The sequence below is a fragment of the Meles meles genome, chromosome 20 (genome assembly GCF_922984935.1).
Source record: "Meles meles chromosome 20, mMelMel3.1 paternal haplotype, whole genome shotgun sequence".
NCBI classification, from domain to species: Eukaryota; Metazoa; Chordata; class Mammalia; order Carnivora; family Mustelidae; genus Meles; species Meles meles.
The window spans coordinates 17744330-17758537 of record NC_060085.1 but is presented as its reverse complement, the minus strand read 5'-3'; the positions used below and the strand labels follow the sequence as shown (position 1 = coordinate 17758537).

The 14208-nt window shown below is 40.8% G+C and overlaps 1 protein-coding gene across 3 annotated transcripts in view; it reads left to right on the top strand.

Moving 5' to 3' along the window:
• The window catches only part of SMARCC1 (SWI/SNF related, matrix associated, actin dependent regulator of chromatin subfamily c member 1), a 173022-nt gene that overhangs the window by 113056 nt on the left and 45758 nt on the right, over window positions 1-14208 (top strand). For all 3 annotated transcript variants that reach the window (XM_045991006.1, XM_045991005.1, XM_045991007.1), the window contains exons 22-23: window positions 11384-11439; window positions 13864-13978. In XM_045991006.1, coding sequence (XP_045846962.1) covers window positions 11384-11439; window positions 13864-13978 — 171 coding nt within the window. The remainder of the gene's footprint in view (window positions 1-11383; window positions 11440-13863; window positions 13979-14208) is intronic.

Here is a 14208-nt window from a genome sequence, read left to right as displayed (position 1 = left end):
CCATGTGTGAAAATATGCTAGGCTGGTGGAGCTAAGCAAACAGTGGAACAGTATTTGATTATGGGACTTCCATCACGTAGAGTGGCTTCTCTGTCCTCTTTGTCAATATTCTGTTTGAAGGGCTCTTCTAGATATCAAGAGGCAGAGAAGGATAGAGTCACTTTTCTTAGCAGCTTATAATTAGATGTTTAACCTCTAAGGACTAGCTAATGCTGGCTGGGGTTTAAGTGACTTGCCTAAAGACCCATATTTATTAAATGGTAGGATATGTATTTTTAGGAAGAAATTGGCTTCCATTATATAATGTAATTATATAATGCCTTTGGGGACTTTTATCAAATTAGGCCTTTTGTTCACTTGATGGAGATCTCTTGCTATAGGCTACTGTGTAGGACATAAGTAATACCCTCTGTTTGGGGCATCTGGGTGGCTCAGTCTTGGTAAAGCATCCAACTCTTGATTTCAGCTCAGGTCATGATCCCAGGGTCTGAGATGGAGCCCCGTGGTCAGCAGGGAATCTGCTTTTTTCCTTCTGCCTTTGCCCGTGCTCCACACCTCACTACACACACTCAAACAAACAAATAAATCTTAAAAAAAAAAAAAAAAAAAACTCTCTATTAATTGGGACTGTTTTTTGTGATGGGCTACACATGTGTATAAAAATGATTCAGTGTTCAAGGATTAGGGACATAGTAAAGCATAGATATACATAGTATTAATTGTTCAAGGAGGACTGTAAGAGTTAGCACAAAGGGACATGTAAGTTTAGACTGAGGAAGACTTCACAAAGGATTTGAGCTGAACAATGGGAAGGAGGTTTAGGATGTCAGTGAGCCAGGCTGGAGGAAGGGTTTGGTTCTACAGAACAATGTGAATAACGGCACAGAGATGGTAACAGAGGGTGGAACATAAACTGGTTTAACTGCAACCCAGAGTTCAGATAAGGACAGGGAGAGATCAGATGCACAGCTAGATGGGAGCAGAGTCACAGCGGATGGTGCAGGCTGGAACTGTATACTGGTAGCTCTACGGAGCACTGATCTACTACAGAGAATGACATGGTCTGTTTCCCGGAAGTGTTGAGTGAGTTCCTACCATCGGCCTTACTCTGTTCCCTGAGAAGACACAAATTATTGGACTAGAAGTTCTCAAACTTTTTGGTCTCAAGCCTTCTTTGTGCCCTTTAAAAATAATGAGGAACCCAAAATGCTTTAATTTATTTGAATTATGTCTGTTGATATTAACTGTATCTGAAATTAAAACAGAAACTTTGAAACGAAAACAATACACAGATGCACGTTCTGTAGCTGATTTCATAGTGCGTCATGCAGCTTCTGGAAAGCCATGTTCCACTCTTAGTAGAGGAGAGTGGAAAGGCAGATAACATCTTTGTGTTGTTATAAAAATAGTTTTGACCATGGGGACCTTTCTGCCATGGTTGGTGGGGGGGTGGAGGGGTGGTACCTGGACCACGCTCTGTAAGTTGCTGATTTAAACATTTGTTCTTGAAGAATATTCAGTTAGGGTGGGGAGACATTATAAGTAGGTAGGTAGGAAAGGGAGACAGAAAAGGAGGAAGGAAGGGAGGGAGGTGAAAGACAAAAGACAAATATAGATAGAGGCCCAAGTGAAAGAAACAGTTATGCTTGGGTCATTTAGGGAAGACTTCACGGAGGCAGTAACTTTTAAACAACAAGGAAAGAGGAAAAAAGGATGAGCATGTTTGGCATATTCTGGAAATAATACCAAGAAGTACTGTGACCAAGTGCGGCCGAACAGATGTGTGTGGAGGGGGTGATTTTGAAGGGCTTTTACCTTGTGGAAATCAAGAAGTCGCCAGGAAAAAGAAGTAACAGGATTCAGTCTGTTTTAGGAAGTACCTGCAGACAGTTTACAGATGGCGGACAGGAAATGGGAGTTCCCACCAAATAATCATAGTTCTTTTCCGGAAGCATCATTACTTATTTGTAACTCCACTTTTTTATTTTTGCAAGTATTTCGTTCTCTCCAAGTTGCCTTTCCTGGTTCTTTCAGCTCTTAGGGGATGGTTCCTAGATCTCCTCATTCTCCTTTTGCTGGCAGTATTATCACTGGACTAAAAAGCACTTGGTGGCCAAAGCTAGGAGAAAGGTGTGGTGCCCATGGAGGACGGTGTTCTGGCCTGGTGGGTGGGAGGAGATAGAAGCTCCGCGCTCCAAGGGTGAAAGTGACATGCAGCTAAAGTAGGTTTGGGGACACCGGGCAAATGTGGAGGCGGAGGCCTGGAGTCAGTTGGGGGATCAGTGTTGCAACTGTGGTGGGATAGCAGAGCAAGAAATAGAGTGGAAGCAGACTGGTATTACCATTTCCTGAATCTGGTCTCTGAAGATACTGTTATCTTGTGGCTGCCAGCTAATTGGCCTCTCAGCCTTGGTTGAGTTTCGTTCAAACGTCCAGGAGGTGTATAGATAGTCTCCTATTGCTGCATAGTCTGTTATCACAAAGCTGGTGGCTTGGAACCGGATATATTTATTTTCTCATTGCTCCTGTGATTCAGAAGTTTGTGCATGGCCTAACGGGACCCTCTGATGGGGATATTGTGAGGCTGCCCTCAAGGTGGTGGCTGGGTTGTGTTCACAGCTGCTGGAGAATCCACTTCCTTGTTCACTTCTGTTGTCAGAATTTATTTCTAGTTGTAGAACTGAAGGCTCCAGCTCCTTGCTGGCTGTTAGCTGGAAGCTACCCTCAACTCCCAGAGGCCACCACCCATTGTTCCTCCCCAACCGTGCTTCCCCACCATGGCAGCTTGGCATCAGGCCACAAGGAGAGTTTCTAGAGTGAGTGTAGTAAAGACGGGGCCTCATATAACTGAACACTGCATCGCCTTTCCCTTACTCTGTCAGTTAGATACACGTCACAGGAATGCATGGGTGGCTCAGTGGGTTAAAGCCTCTGCCTTTGGCTCTGGTCGTGATCTTGGTCCTGGGATCGGGCCCCGCGTCGGGCTCTCTGCTCGGTGAGGAGCCTGCCTCCCCCTCTCTCTCTGCCTGCTTATGATCTCTGTCTGTCAAATAAATAAATTAATTAAAAAAAAAGAAACATGTCACAGGTGCTGCTAACACTCAGGGGAAGGGGACTGTACAAGGACATGAAAACCATGAGTTAGGGATCCGTGGGACCACTCTAGAATCTCACCACCTTGATAGTCATTCTCCCGGGTTCTGGTCACACCCCCTGTTTGCCAGTGTCCCTCAATTTCCAACATTAATGTTAAGACCTTAAGAGTTAGAGACCTCCACAGTATCTGTATTCATAAGCAGGATTGTCACAGTATGAACTTTACTATCAGAAGGTTCAGCAAACATTTTCTGTAACGAGCCATGATAAAAATTTCAGGCTTCTGCAAACCAGACAGTCTGTGTCATAATTACTCAGACCTGCCTTTGTAGTGCAAGAGCAGCTGTAGACCATATTTAAACAAACAAATGTGGCTGCATTCTAATGAAACTGTATTTACAGAAATGGGCAGCAGGGCTGTAGTTTACTGACCCCTCAGTCAATCAGATCGGTCAGCTATCTCTGACCCATTAGTAACATTTTAAGAGAATGGGACAAGGGCTGGTGATTCATGTCTGACCCTTTAAAGGAAAATCAAAAGTCACATGGGGAGGGAAAGTCACAGAGGGCCTGTCAGATTGGGAAGGACCTTTGGAAGGTCAGGGCAGAATGAGAGCATCTGAGTGCCACGGGCCACAGCAAGAGCTCATGTTAGTAGAGAGGTAGGACTAGGGTGCAGTCCTAATAACTAATAACATAGTTAATGCTAATAACATTAATATCGTTGAACACTTACCATGAGGCAGTTTGCATGAAATAATTCATTTAATCATTAGCACTGTTCTTAGGAAGAAGCGCTATCATAGTTCTCCTCTTGTAGATAAGCAGACCCAAGCGTCTGTCAGCTAAGTAGCTTGCCCACGATCACTTCGGCCAGTCACTTCAGGGGCAGAATTTGAACCTAGACAGTCTGGATCCAGAACTTAGCCACTTCTTCTAGAGTAGGGGCGAGGAAATTTTGGTTCTTAGACCACATCCGGATTGTCACCTGCATTTAGTTAGCCTGTAATATCTGAGAGTCGTTTTTACATTTTTAAATGGTTGGAAAAAATAAGAGAAGAGTACTCTTTTGTGACATACAAATTATAGGACGTTGACATCTCAGTGTCTGTAAAGTTGTATTGAAACATAGCCACACTCCTTCAGTCCCAGGCTGCTCTCATGGCCAGTGGTGTGCTGCTGGGGAGAGCGGGCGGCAGCTAAGCCTCATGCGCCCTGCAGAGATGAGTAGAGGACAGCTATTCTCTGCCCTTCGCAGAGCCCTATTCTCTGACATAAGGTCTGACTGTGAACCGTGATGCTGGTATTTTTCCCTGGCTGACCAGGCAGTCCTCTCCTAGCTCAGTTAGTTACGTGTCAGAGGATTTTGTAATTTCTCCTCCTTTATGTGTTTGGCATTGGCCCATTGATTTATGTTATGTGCCTTCTTGCTTAAGTTTGGAACTTTTTTTTAATTCATTCTAGTATCATCTTCATTTATCTCTGCAGACATGGGTCAGACCACACATTTGTAGGGAAGGATTCTCAGCCGTCTAGTTTATAGACGTCAACAAGACGACATGGCATATGGGAAGGGCTGCAACCTCTTAAGCGTTTACGCTTCCAACCAGAATTCAGACCAAAGAGAAGCTGTTGTTTTTGTGTTCCCTTTTCCAAGAAGATGTCTAAAAGCAGCTTGAAAAAATGTTTTGTAGGATAGAAACCACTTTCCATACTCCTCCACATGGCATCTTGAGGAACACACAACTCCTAATTAACTCTTAATAAACCTCTCATTAAAGGTCTGAGCACTGGCCACAGGTTTCTTCCCCTTAACTGTACCATTGTGTGGATAGGTGTTAATATTTTGTGACTGCTAATAAAAAGAGTTAATATCAAATGTGACTTGCCTTGTAATAGAGTGAGTGTGTGATCTCTTTAGAATGTGGAACTGTAGGTTGCGGGTCGTCATTTAAAAGCTGATTATCTTTAAAAAAGAAATACTGCACTCCTCCCACATAATATTCACTCTGTAATTAAACTGACTCAGCAAAGGTGGCCTAAGGCCCGTTCAATTAACAGTAACTTGTGAAGTTAGGTTTGTTGTTTTTTTTTTAAACTCCATCTGTGTTTGGTTTTTGTTCAGATTTCATTTTTATATCTTAATGTGTCATAATGCGTGCTGTGTATTTCATCTGAACTAAGAATTAGAGCATTAATGGGGCACCTGGGTGGCTCGGTGGGTTAAAGCCTCTGCCTTCGGCTCAGGTCCTGATATCAGGATCCTGGCATCGAGCCCCACATCGGGCTCTCTGCTGAGCAGGGAGCCTGCTTCCCTCCTCTCTCTCTGCCTACCTGTGATCGCTATCTGTCAAATAAATAAATAATCTTTAAAAGAAAAAAAAAGGATTAGAGCATTGCCAGGAGTGTTCATCTCTGTCTCTCCCTTGTCTTTTCACTTCCCAACTACCAGCACTGAAAATCCTAAATTTTTTTAAATTTTTTTTCTTTTTCTTTTATTGAGAATCCTAAATTTTGAAATACCATTCGACTGCTTTCTAAGTGACTCTTATCACAAAGAAAGATGTACTGAATATGTTAGATGTAAATTTGCTTTTAAACTTTATAAAATATGGTTTATTTGTACTTCTGAGACTGTTTTCCTTACTCTTGGGTTTTCAGTGCATATCTGTGTAGTTACAGTGTGCACGTCGGCACAGTTCATTTATGTCCACTGCTGTGAAATAGGCTGTGGTATGATGTAACCCATTTTCATCATCTGTCCTTCTATTACTGGATGGGCATTTTGGGTTGTTCCTGTTTGTTGCATCTCAAACATGCATGTCCAGTCTTGTTCGTACCTCACAGGGCACCTCTGTGCAAGGTTTCACTGAGACGAGACGCTTCTCCAAGGGTGCTTGGTGGACCGGTTGTCACACTGGGACAAGGAATTGGCATCATTCAGCGGCCCTGTGTTTAAATTGGTTGTTACTTTTTTGAAGCTGAATTTTTTGGTAGAAGAAATTTAGAGCATTGAATATTTTGAATGTTGAACGTTGACCATTCTTGTGTAACTTCTTACTTTGTTGTGGACTAATCCTGTGAGTTGTAGGGTTTTAGGAAATTCTAGTTTTTTCCCTAGAGTGAGTGAGTGTATGTATCAGTTGACACTTGTACCATAGCACGCAATCATACACTTGCTAGTGTTAGGCTCTGTGGATATAGCGGGTGTAAAGTAACATACCATTATGGTTTTTTTTAATTTTTTAATTTTTTAAAGATTTTATTTATTTATTTGAGAGTGAACATAACCAGGGGGAGTGGTAGAGAGCAAGGGAGAAGCAGGCTCTCCACAGAACAAGGAGCCCGATATAGGGCTGGATCCCAGGACTCCTGGGGTCATGACCTGAGCCAAGGATAGATGCTTAATGGACTGGGCCACCCCAAGCCCCCTCCTCCGTTGTCGTTTTAAATTACACTACTCTGTAATTCATTTAAGTATCTTCTGTTTCCTGGTCATACACACATCATTCTATAACTGCTTTGTCTTTTGCTCACTTTTTAATTAATAGTTTTTATGATTTGCTTTTTATAAATCTGACACACACTTGTTGTTGTTGTGCTGCCTGTGTTTTCTCCTGTTTGATTATTTGTTCTTTCTTTTTGGCAACTTTTAATGAAAAGAAGTCCTTGATTTTATTAACAGAGGAAAGTTGGGGCTCCTGGGTGGCTCAGTTGGTTAAGAGACTGACTCTTGATTTCAGCTCAGGTCATGATCTCAGGGTTGTGGGATTGAGAGCACCCCCTCATCAGACTCTGTTCTGAGCATGGAGTCGGTTTGAGATTCTTTCTCTCTCCCTGCTCCTCCCACCACTCACGTTCTCTCTTTTTTAAATAAATAACATCTATTTTAAAAAATAATAAAAAAATAATAGAGTGAAGTTAATTAGTCCTTTATGATTAGCACTTTTTGTGTCATGTTGAAAATATCGTTCAGGTTTTGCTGTTTTCATGTGTCTTTATCTAGAATTGGTTTTTAACATGTGGAAAGTGGTTGCTTCTATATGTTACTTCTATAGCTAACCACCTTGCCCTGAGATGGTTTCTAGTAACTTTTTGGCAAATTCTTTCAGGTATACAGTTCTTTTCTCTACAATCAGAACTGCTTGCTTCATTTTCTTAGTTGACTACTTTGGGCTACAGCCACTCTGGCAGCATGGAGGGTGCGCCTGGGTGGCTCAGACTTTGGCTCAGGTCATGATCCCGGGGTCTTGGGATCAAGCCTCACATTGGGCTCTGCTCAGCGGGGAGCCTACTTCCTCCTGCCTCTCTGCCTACTTGTGATCTCTGTCAAATAAATAAAATCTTTAAAGATTTTTATTTTTTATTTTTTTATTTGACAGAGAGAAAGAGATCATAAGTAGGCAGAGAGGCAGGCAGAGAGAGAGGAGGAAGCAGGCTCCCCACTGAGCAGAGAGCCCGATGCGGGGCTCAAACCCCAGGACTCTGGGATCATGACATGAGCCGAAGGCAGAGGCCTTAACCCACTGAGCCACCCAGGTGCCCCAATAAATAAAATCTTTAAAAAAAGAGAGAGAGAGAGAGAGACATGGTAACACTGTTACCTGTGTCCTGCTGTTGATTTTGGAGGAGATACTGTCGGCATCTCTCCAGGAAGGATGGCGTTTGTTGTAGGATTATTGATAACAGTCTTTTGGGGGCTCAGGAACTTCCCTTGTTTCCTGGGTTTTCCAGGAGCTTGTCATGAAAGATACTGAGTTTTATCAGATACTTCATGGGTGTGATTAAATCTATAAATTTATAGACTTATAAATTTTAAATTATCTTTCTGATACTGTCGTATTGATTTGTCATAATGTGGTGCCTTTTCTCTACACTGCTGTATTCTGTTTTCAGGTTTTTTTCCTTAGGAGATTCTCAGTTGGGATTATGAGTGAGATTTAGCCTAGTAGCTCTACTGTACTTTATCTGTTGTCTGTATCTAATTTGTAAATCAAAGTTATACTGGCCTCATAGAATGAATTAGGGGGTATTCTCTCTTCTTTTTTCTAGAAAAGTTTGAGTAAGATTGTGTTCCTCTATTCCTTAGAAGTTTTGTAGAATACCCCCAATAAAAACACCTGGACCTATAGTGGTTTGGTTTAAGTTTTTAAATTATTATTTTTTTTGTTATGTGACTACTCAGGACTTCTTTTCTTCTTGAATCTGTTTGGTAAAATACATTTTCTAGTAATTTGTCCATTTAGTTTTTCTATTTCGCATAAGTTTTTTTTTTTTTTTTTTAAGATTTTATTTATTTATTTGACAGACAGAGATCACAGGTAGGCAGAGAGGCAAGCAGAGAGAGAGGGAGAAAGCAGGTTCCCTGCCGAGCAGAGAGCCCGATGCAGGGCTCGATCCCAGGACCCTGAGACCATGACCTGAGCGGAAGGCAGAGGCTTTAACCCACTAAGCCACCCAGGCGCCCCTGGCATAAGGTTTTTGGGAGTTCTTTGTCACTTCCAATTTGACCTTCCCCTATTAACAGTTATGACCCTTCTTCCAGTACTTATACAATTAATTTGTGCCTTTGTCTTTTCTTGATCTATCACATCAATTTATCGACTTTATTATTTCAAAGAACCAAATTTGGGGTATGTCGAGACTCTCTGTTTTATGTTTTAACTCTATCGTATTTTTTTTTTTTATTGCTTTGATTTTTATCCTTGTTATGTTTTTCTCTGTACCTTCTATATTCTGTTGTTCTTTTTCTGCTTCTCAAGAATATAGAGCGTGTAAACATCAAGCTTTTTTTGTTTTTCTGATACAAGTTTAAGAAGCCTTTATATTTCCTTTTTCATGCTATTTTTACTGACTCCCAAAATTACATTTCTAAGTACAGAGAAATTTATCTGTATATTTTAAACTTAATTTCATTGCATTATGGTTAGAAACCTTGGGCTGTGTGTCACTGACTTTTTGAAATGTGTTAAAATTTGCTCTTTACTTAATTTGTGACCAGTATTTTTAAATGTAACATGTGAGGTTGAAATTAAATACATGTGTATTCTCTGGTGAGCATAGAACCAGCTTGCTGCATTTACATCCACTGTTGATCTTAATTGAGTAAAGTATATTCAAATCCCCACTGTGAGGCACATTTTCACTTCTGTCCTGCCATTCTGTCAGCTTTTGCATTATGTAGTTTGACACTTTTATTAGGTTCCTAAAGGTACGAAAAGTTAAATTTTTCTGGTGAATTAAGCCTTTTCTTCATCACATTGTCACCCTCCATTTCTAATAGTGTTCTATTCTTGATGCCTGTATTAAGTAACAGTACTGTGAAAACAGCACCATTCTTTGGCTGGCTTTTGCCTGGCTTACCTTTTCTTATACTTTTGTATTTCCCATTTTCATGGTCTCCATATGGATCCTTTCTTTAGAGGTGTTTTATAGCTTTGTACTTTTCTTTTTACCTGGTTTAATCTGTTTCCCTTTGCTTTATTTCTAGAAAATTTTTTGATCTTTTGGGTTTTTAAAAAATCTCTGCACATCTCTAATATGCTCTTGTTGGTTGGAGATCTTTATTATTCTCTCTTTTAATGATCTGTTGCATTGATGGCTGTGCTAGATTTGGGATCTGGCAGATCTCATCTTGGTAGTAATCCTTGAGTCCTGAAACTGTCGATTAATGTTTCTGCTCAGTGTTCGTGGCTTCCTATTTTGGTGTTTTGCTCTGCTCTTTGTGAGCTCATTACTTGGACGGCTACAACTGGGACTGGAAAAACTGCAGAGGATTTTGTTTCTCTTAGTAGCTAGGCGTTGCCCCTGGCTTGAGATCCCATTTGGCCACCTCCTCTGGCCCGCTCTGTAGAATCCCTGGCTTCCTCTCTCTGCCCTGGATCTGGCTGGTCCAGGACTCAGCTTCCTGGTGATGAGCTCCTCTAAGCTAATATGTCTGGGTGTGACCCTGGCTCCTCTCCTTCCACACTCTGGCCCCACTCCTGGCACTGTAGTCTTCTGGCGTTTTTGGAAGGTGGTACTCTACCTTATGCGAGATTTGTGATATCCCAGACTATCATGTCCCTGAATTCTGGAAGCAAGGTTTGCTTCCATCTGCAGGAGCAAGAGGGATTTTCCTATTCAATAACTTTAACATGATTAGTTTTAAATATGTTTGTTTAGATATGTTTTAAGTATTCTCATTGAGGATAAATGCTGTTAGTCTTGTCATTTACAAGAGGATAATATCCCAATGAAAGCTGTAGGATGTTTCAGTGTTTTAATTTAAAACCACAGCAAACCCTCATTATGTGTGAAATATTTGTTTCTGTATAAAATTCTAAAACCAAAAATATTTATCTGATTGTGTTTTTGTTTGTTTTTTAAATCTTCATTAACTTCCTAGCTACAGCATATAGTTAAGACTCCCTTAGTACCACATTCAGGGGTCTTCCTCCTGAGGCCCTTACCAGCATTATGTCCCTCCTTCTCATCTCTCCTCTCTCATCTCCCGCTTTCTAGTCATCACCAAGGACTCCCATTTTCCCCATGCCCTTGAATCTTTCTGTCTCTTCCTTTGAAATGTCTTTCTCTATCTTGTACTACCCACCCCCCAACCCCAGCCATGTCTGCATGGCTGTAACCGTTTATTCTTCCCCAGCTGAAACAGTCGTGCCCTCTGTGCGTCTCACAGCGTCTCCTACATACATGTCCGTGATGGACTTCTTGCTTTGTGTCTTCTCCAGCCAGAATGTGAGGTTCAGTGAATATCTAGCTCAGCATTATTTCTCCAGTACATGAAATACTCAAAATACATACTCATTAAGCATTGGTTAAATAGTAATAAGTTATTTGGGGCTCTTTTTTGCTTTTTTGTACTTAAAATTTTTTTGAGGCTGTTATTTTTATGCATGCAGAACAATAAAAACCCTCAGTACACAGCTCCTTGCATTTTCACAAATTAAACACATTCATGTAATCAGCCCCAAGATCAAGAAGATCATTACCAGCACCTCAGCCTCTCCCCCCTCTCCCCCCTCCAAAACGCACTGTTTGTCTGCCCACCCCTTCCTTGGTTGATCACTGTCCTCATTTCTAACACATTGATTACTTTCATCTGTTCTTGAACTTTGAAATTAATATAATCATAAAGTCCATGTTTTATGTTAGACTTCTCATGTCAACCTTACGGTTGTGAGACTTGTCCATATTATTGTGCATGCTCGTATTTCAAACATCACAGCTGTATGATAGCTTTTACCTTTGTTCCATATTGTGTTACTTGTTCTTTCTCTTCTCCTTGTAGAAGGGGCTGAAGAGGAAAAAATGGAAACAGATACTGATGGTCAGCAGCCTGAAAAGGTGAAGTCTGTTTGAATTCTCCTACCACAGAAAAGACACAGAGAGAGCATGCCTTTCATAGCATAACGGTTGGGTTTATTTTGACTTTGATCCCTTTCAGGGAACTACAAATGATTCTATCAGCCATTAGACTTTGCTGATTTAAGGTATAAGTCTCACAAAACATAGCAGATGACATTTTTCACTTATACATTCAGGGAAGACTTACCCACTCCCCAACCTTTCCTTTTATATCCCTTTCAGGCACAGTCGGGAAAATGAATACAAAATTGTGGTTTTTATGAATATTGAATTACAGGGTTTGGTCCTGTACTTGTGCCAGAAGAGAATTACAGAATATTAAGGGATTTTTGTAGGAGAGTTAACTGCCAGCAGGAAAATAATTAGTAAAGTCTTAGTGAGAAGGTGGTATTTGAAGTAGGTTTTAAAGAGCAGGTAGCACTGTAAAGATTGAAACTGAAGTAGAGGTGAGGGACTCAAAGGTCCCACTGGCCTTGGGGGAGGGATGCTGACACCAGGGTGCAGAAGGCATCAACAGAGTGCCCCGTGTTCGTGACCCGCTCTCCAACTCAAAGAGGCTTTAAATGCCTGGTGAGTGTGGCAGAACAGGACCTCACAGCGTCCTCGAGATCAGAGGCACATGATTTAAAAATGGGCAAAGGACCTGAATAGACATTTTTTCTAAAGAAGACATCCAGATGGCCAGTAGACACATAAAAAGATGCTCGGTATCACTCATCATCAGGGAAATGCAAATCAAAACTACAGCAAGAGACCCCTCACACCAATCAGAAAAGCTAATAACAAAAAGACAGCAAGTGTTGGCAACAGTGTGGGGAGTACGAACCCTTGTGCACTGTTGATGGAAATGCAGTTTGGTTCAGGCACTCTGGAAAACTGTGGAACTTCCTCAGAAAGTTAAAGGTAGAACTACCATATGATCCAGCAATTCCATTACTGGGTATTTATCCCAAGAAAACGAAAACACTAATTCAGAAAGATAGGTGCACCCCCTGTGTTCACTGCAGTATTATTTATAATAGCCGAGAAATGGAGGCAACACGAATGTCCACTGATGAATGAATGGATAAAGGAGAAGTGGTGTGTATCTCTCACACGACAGGAATAGTATTACTCAGTCATAAAAAAGAATCCAATCTTGCCATTCACAACAACATGAATGGACCTAGAGGGTATTATACTAAGTGAAATAAGTCAGACAGAGAAAGACAGCTTCTTTTAATATTTAACTTAATGTGGAATCTTAAAAACAAAACAGAAACAGCCCCATAAATACAGAGAACAAACTGGTGATTGCCAGAGGAGAAGGGCGTTAGAGAGATGGGCAAAGTAGGTGAAGGAGGATTAAGGTGCAAATTTCCCATCATAAAATAAGTCAGGGGACTAAAAAGTACAGCATAGTGAATATGGCCAATACTGTAATAATGTATGGTGACGGTAACTAGATTTACCATAACATTGTGTAATATATCAAATTGTCAAATCATTAATGTTGTACGCCTGAACTTAATAAAACCTTGTATGCCAACTATACTTCAGTGGAAAAAAAGACAAGATTAGGAGTATACGATGAATATTCATTCACTATTTGACTGAACATATACAAGCTGGGATTTAAGGTCTCAATTGCATGTGTTGTTTTAAAATTGTATATAGATAAGGATCGGATAATAGTAAACTTATAGTTCTTACACTGTTCTAAATATTATGCTTTGTACTTTACATTAATGCATTTATGATTTCATCTGGTTCCTAAACAGTCTCATCATGTCAATGATAATCTCTTCGTTTTAGAGACAATGTTTACATGATTCGTCCAAGGTCACAGGGATTTCTTAAATCTGTAAACGAAACCACAATCTGACCGGAGGAATTGAAGTTTTCAGTCCCCAGAGCATAGTCACTGATGCCCTATTGTGGCTCTTCCCAAAAACCATTAGCAAATGACTGTATTAAAGGGCTTTGTCAGCTTTTTTATTTTGGCAGCATTCCATCTTGCTGCTGTGTTAATCAGTTTAAATGCTCTTGGTCCTTTTGGACCGGTATTTGATAATTCATTTGTTTATTTATGAAGCCTTTCTCTGTTTAACCAGGAAGCAATATACATGAATTTCCATGACATCCTTTGGACATTGTGACCCTGGCTTTATAGCAGAGGGCACAGAGAGGGCAGGGACTGTGGTTTAGAGCTGTATTGACATGTGAGCACTCAGGTATTGAGGAAGTGAAAGGTATTTCTTCAAATTTATTAATTCCTTTTCCAGCTCTTCTCTCTAAGACCCTTCTGAACCTAGTTCATTTCCTGCCAAAAATAGCAGAGGCTTTTGTTACTCTAAGGTAATGTCACTTTAGAAGGACTGTTTTTGCTCACTCTTCTGTTCTCTTCTTTTGTACCCCTTGTAGGCAGAAAACAAAGGAGAAAATGAAACAGATGAAGGTGACAAAGCACAAGAGGGAGAAAATGAAAAAAACAGTGAGAAGGAGCAGGACAGTGAAGTTAGTGAGGATACCAAATCAGGTAATTCAAGGAAACTCTTTAGACTGTATTTAGTTGATTTATTTTTTTTAGAGATTTTATTTATTTGAGAGAGAGAGAGCTGAAGGAGGTGTAGAGGAAGAAGGAGAGAATCTCAAGCAGATTCCCCACTGTGTGTGGAGCCTGATGGGGGACTTGATCTCATGACCCCAAGATCATGACCTGAGCCAAAATCAAGAGTTCGATGTTTAACTGAGTGAGCCACCCAGGTA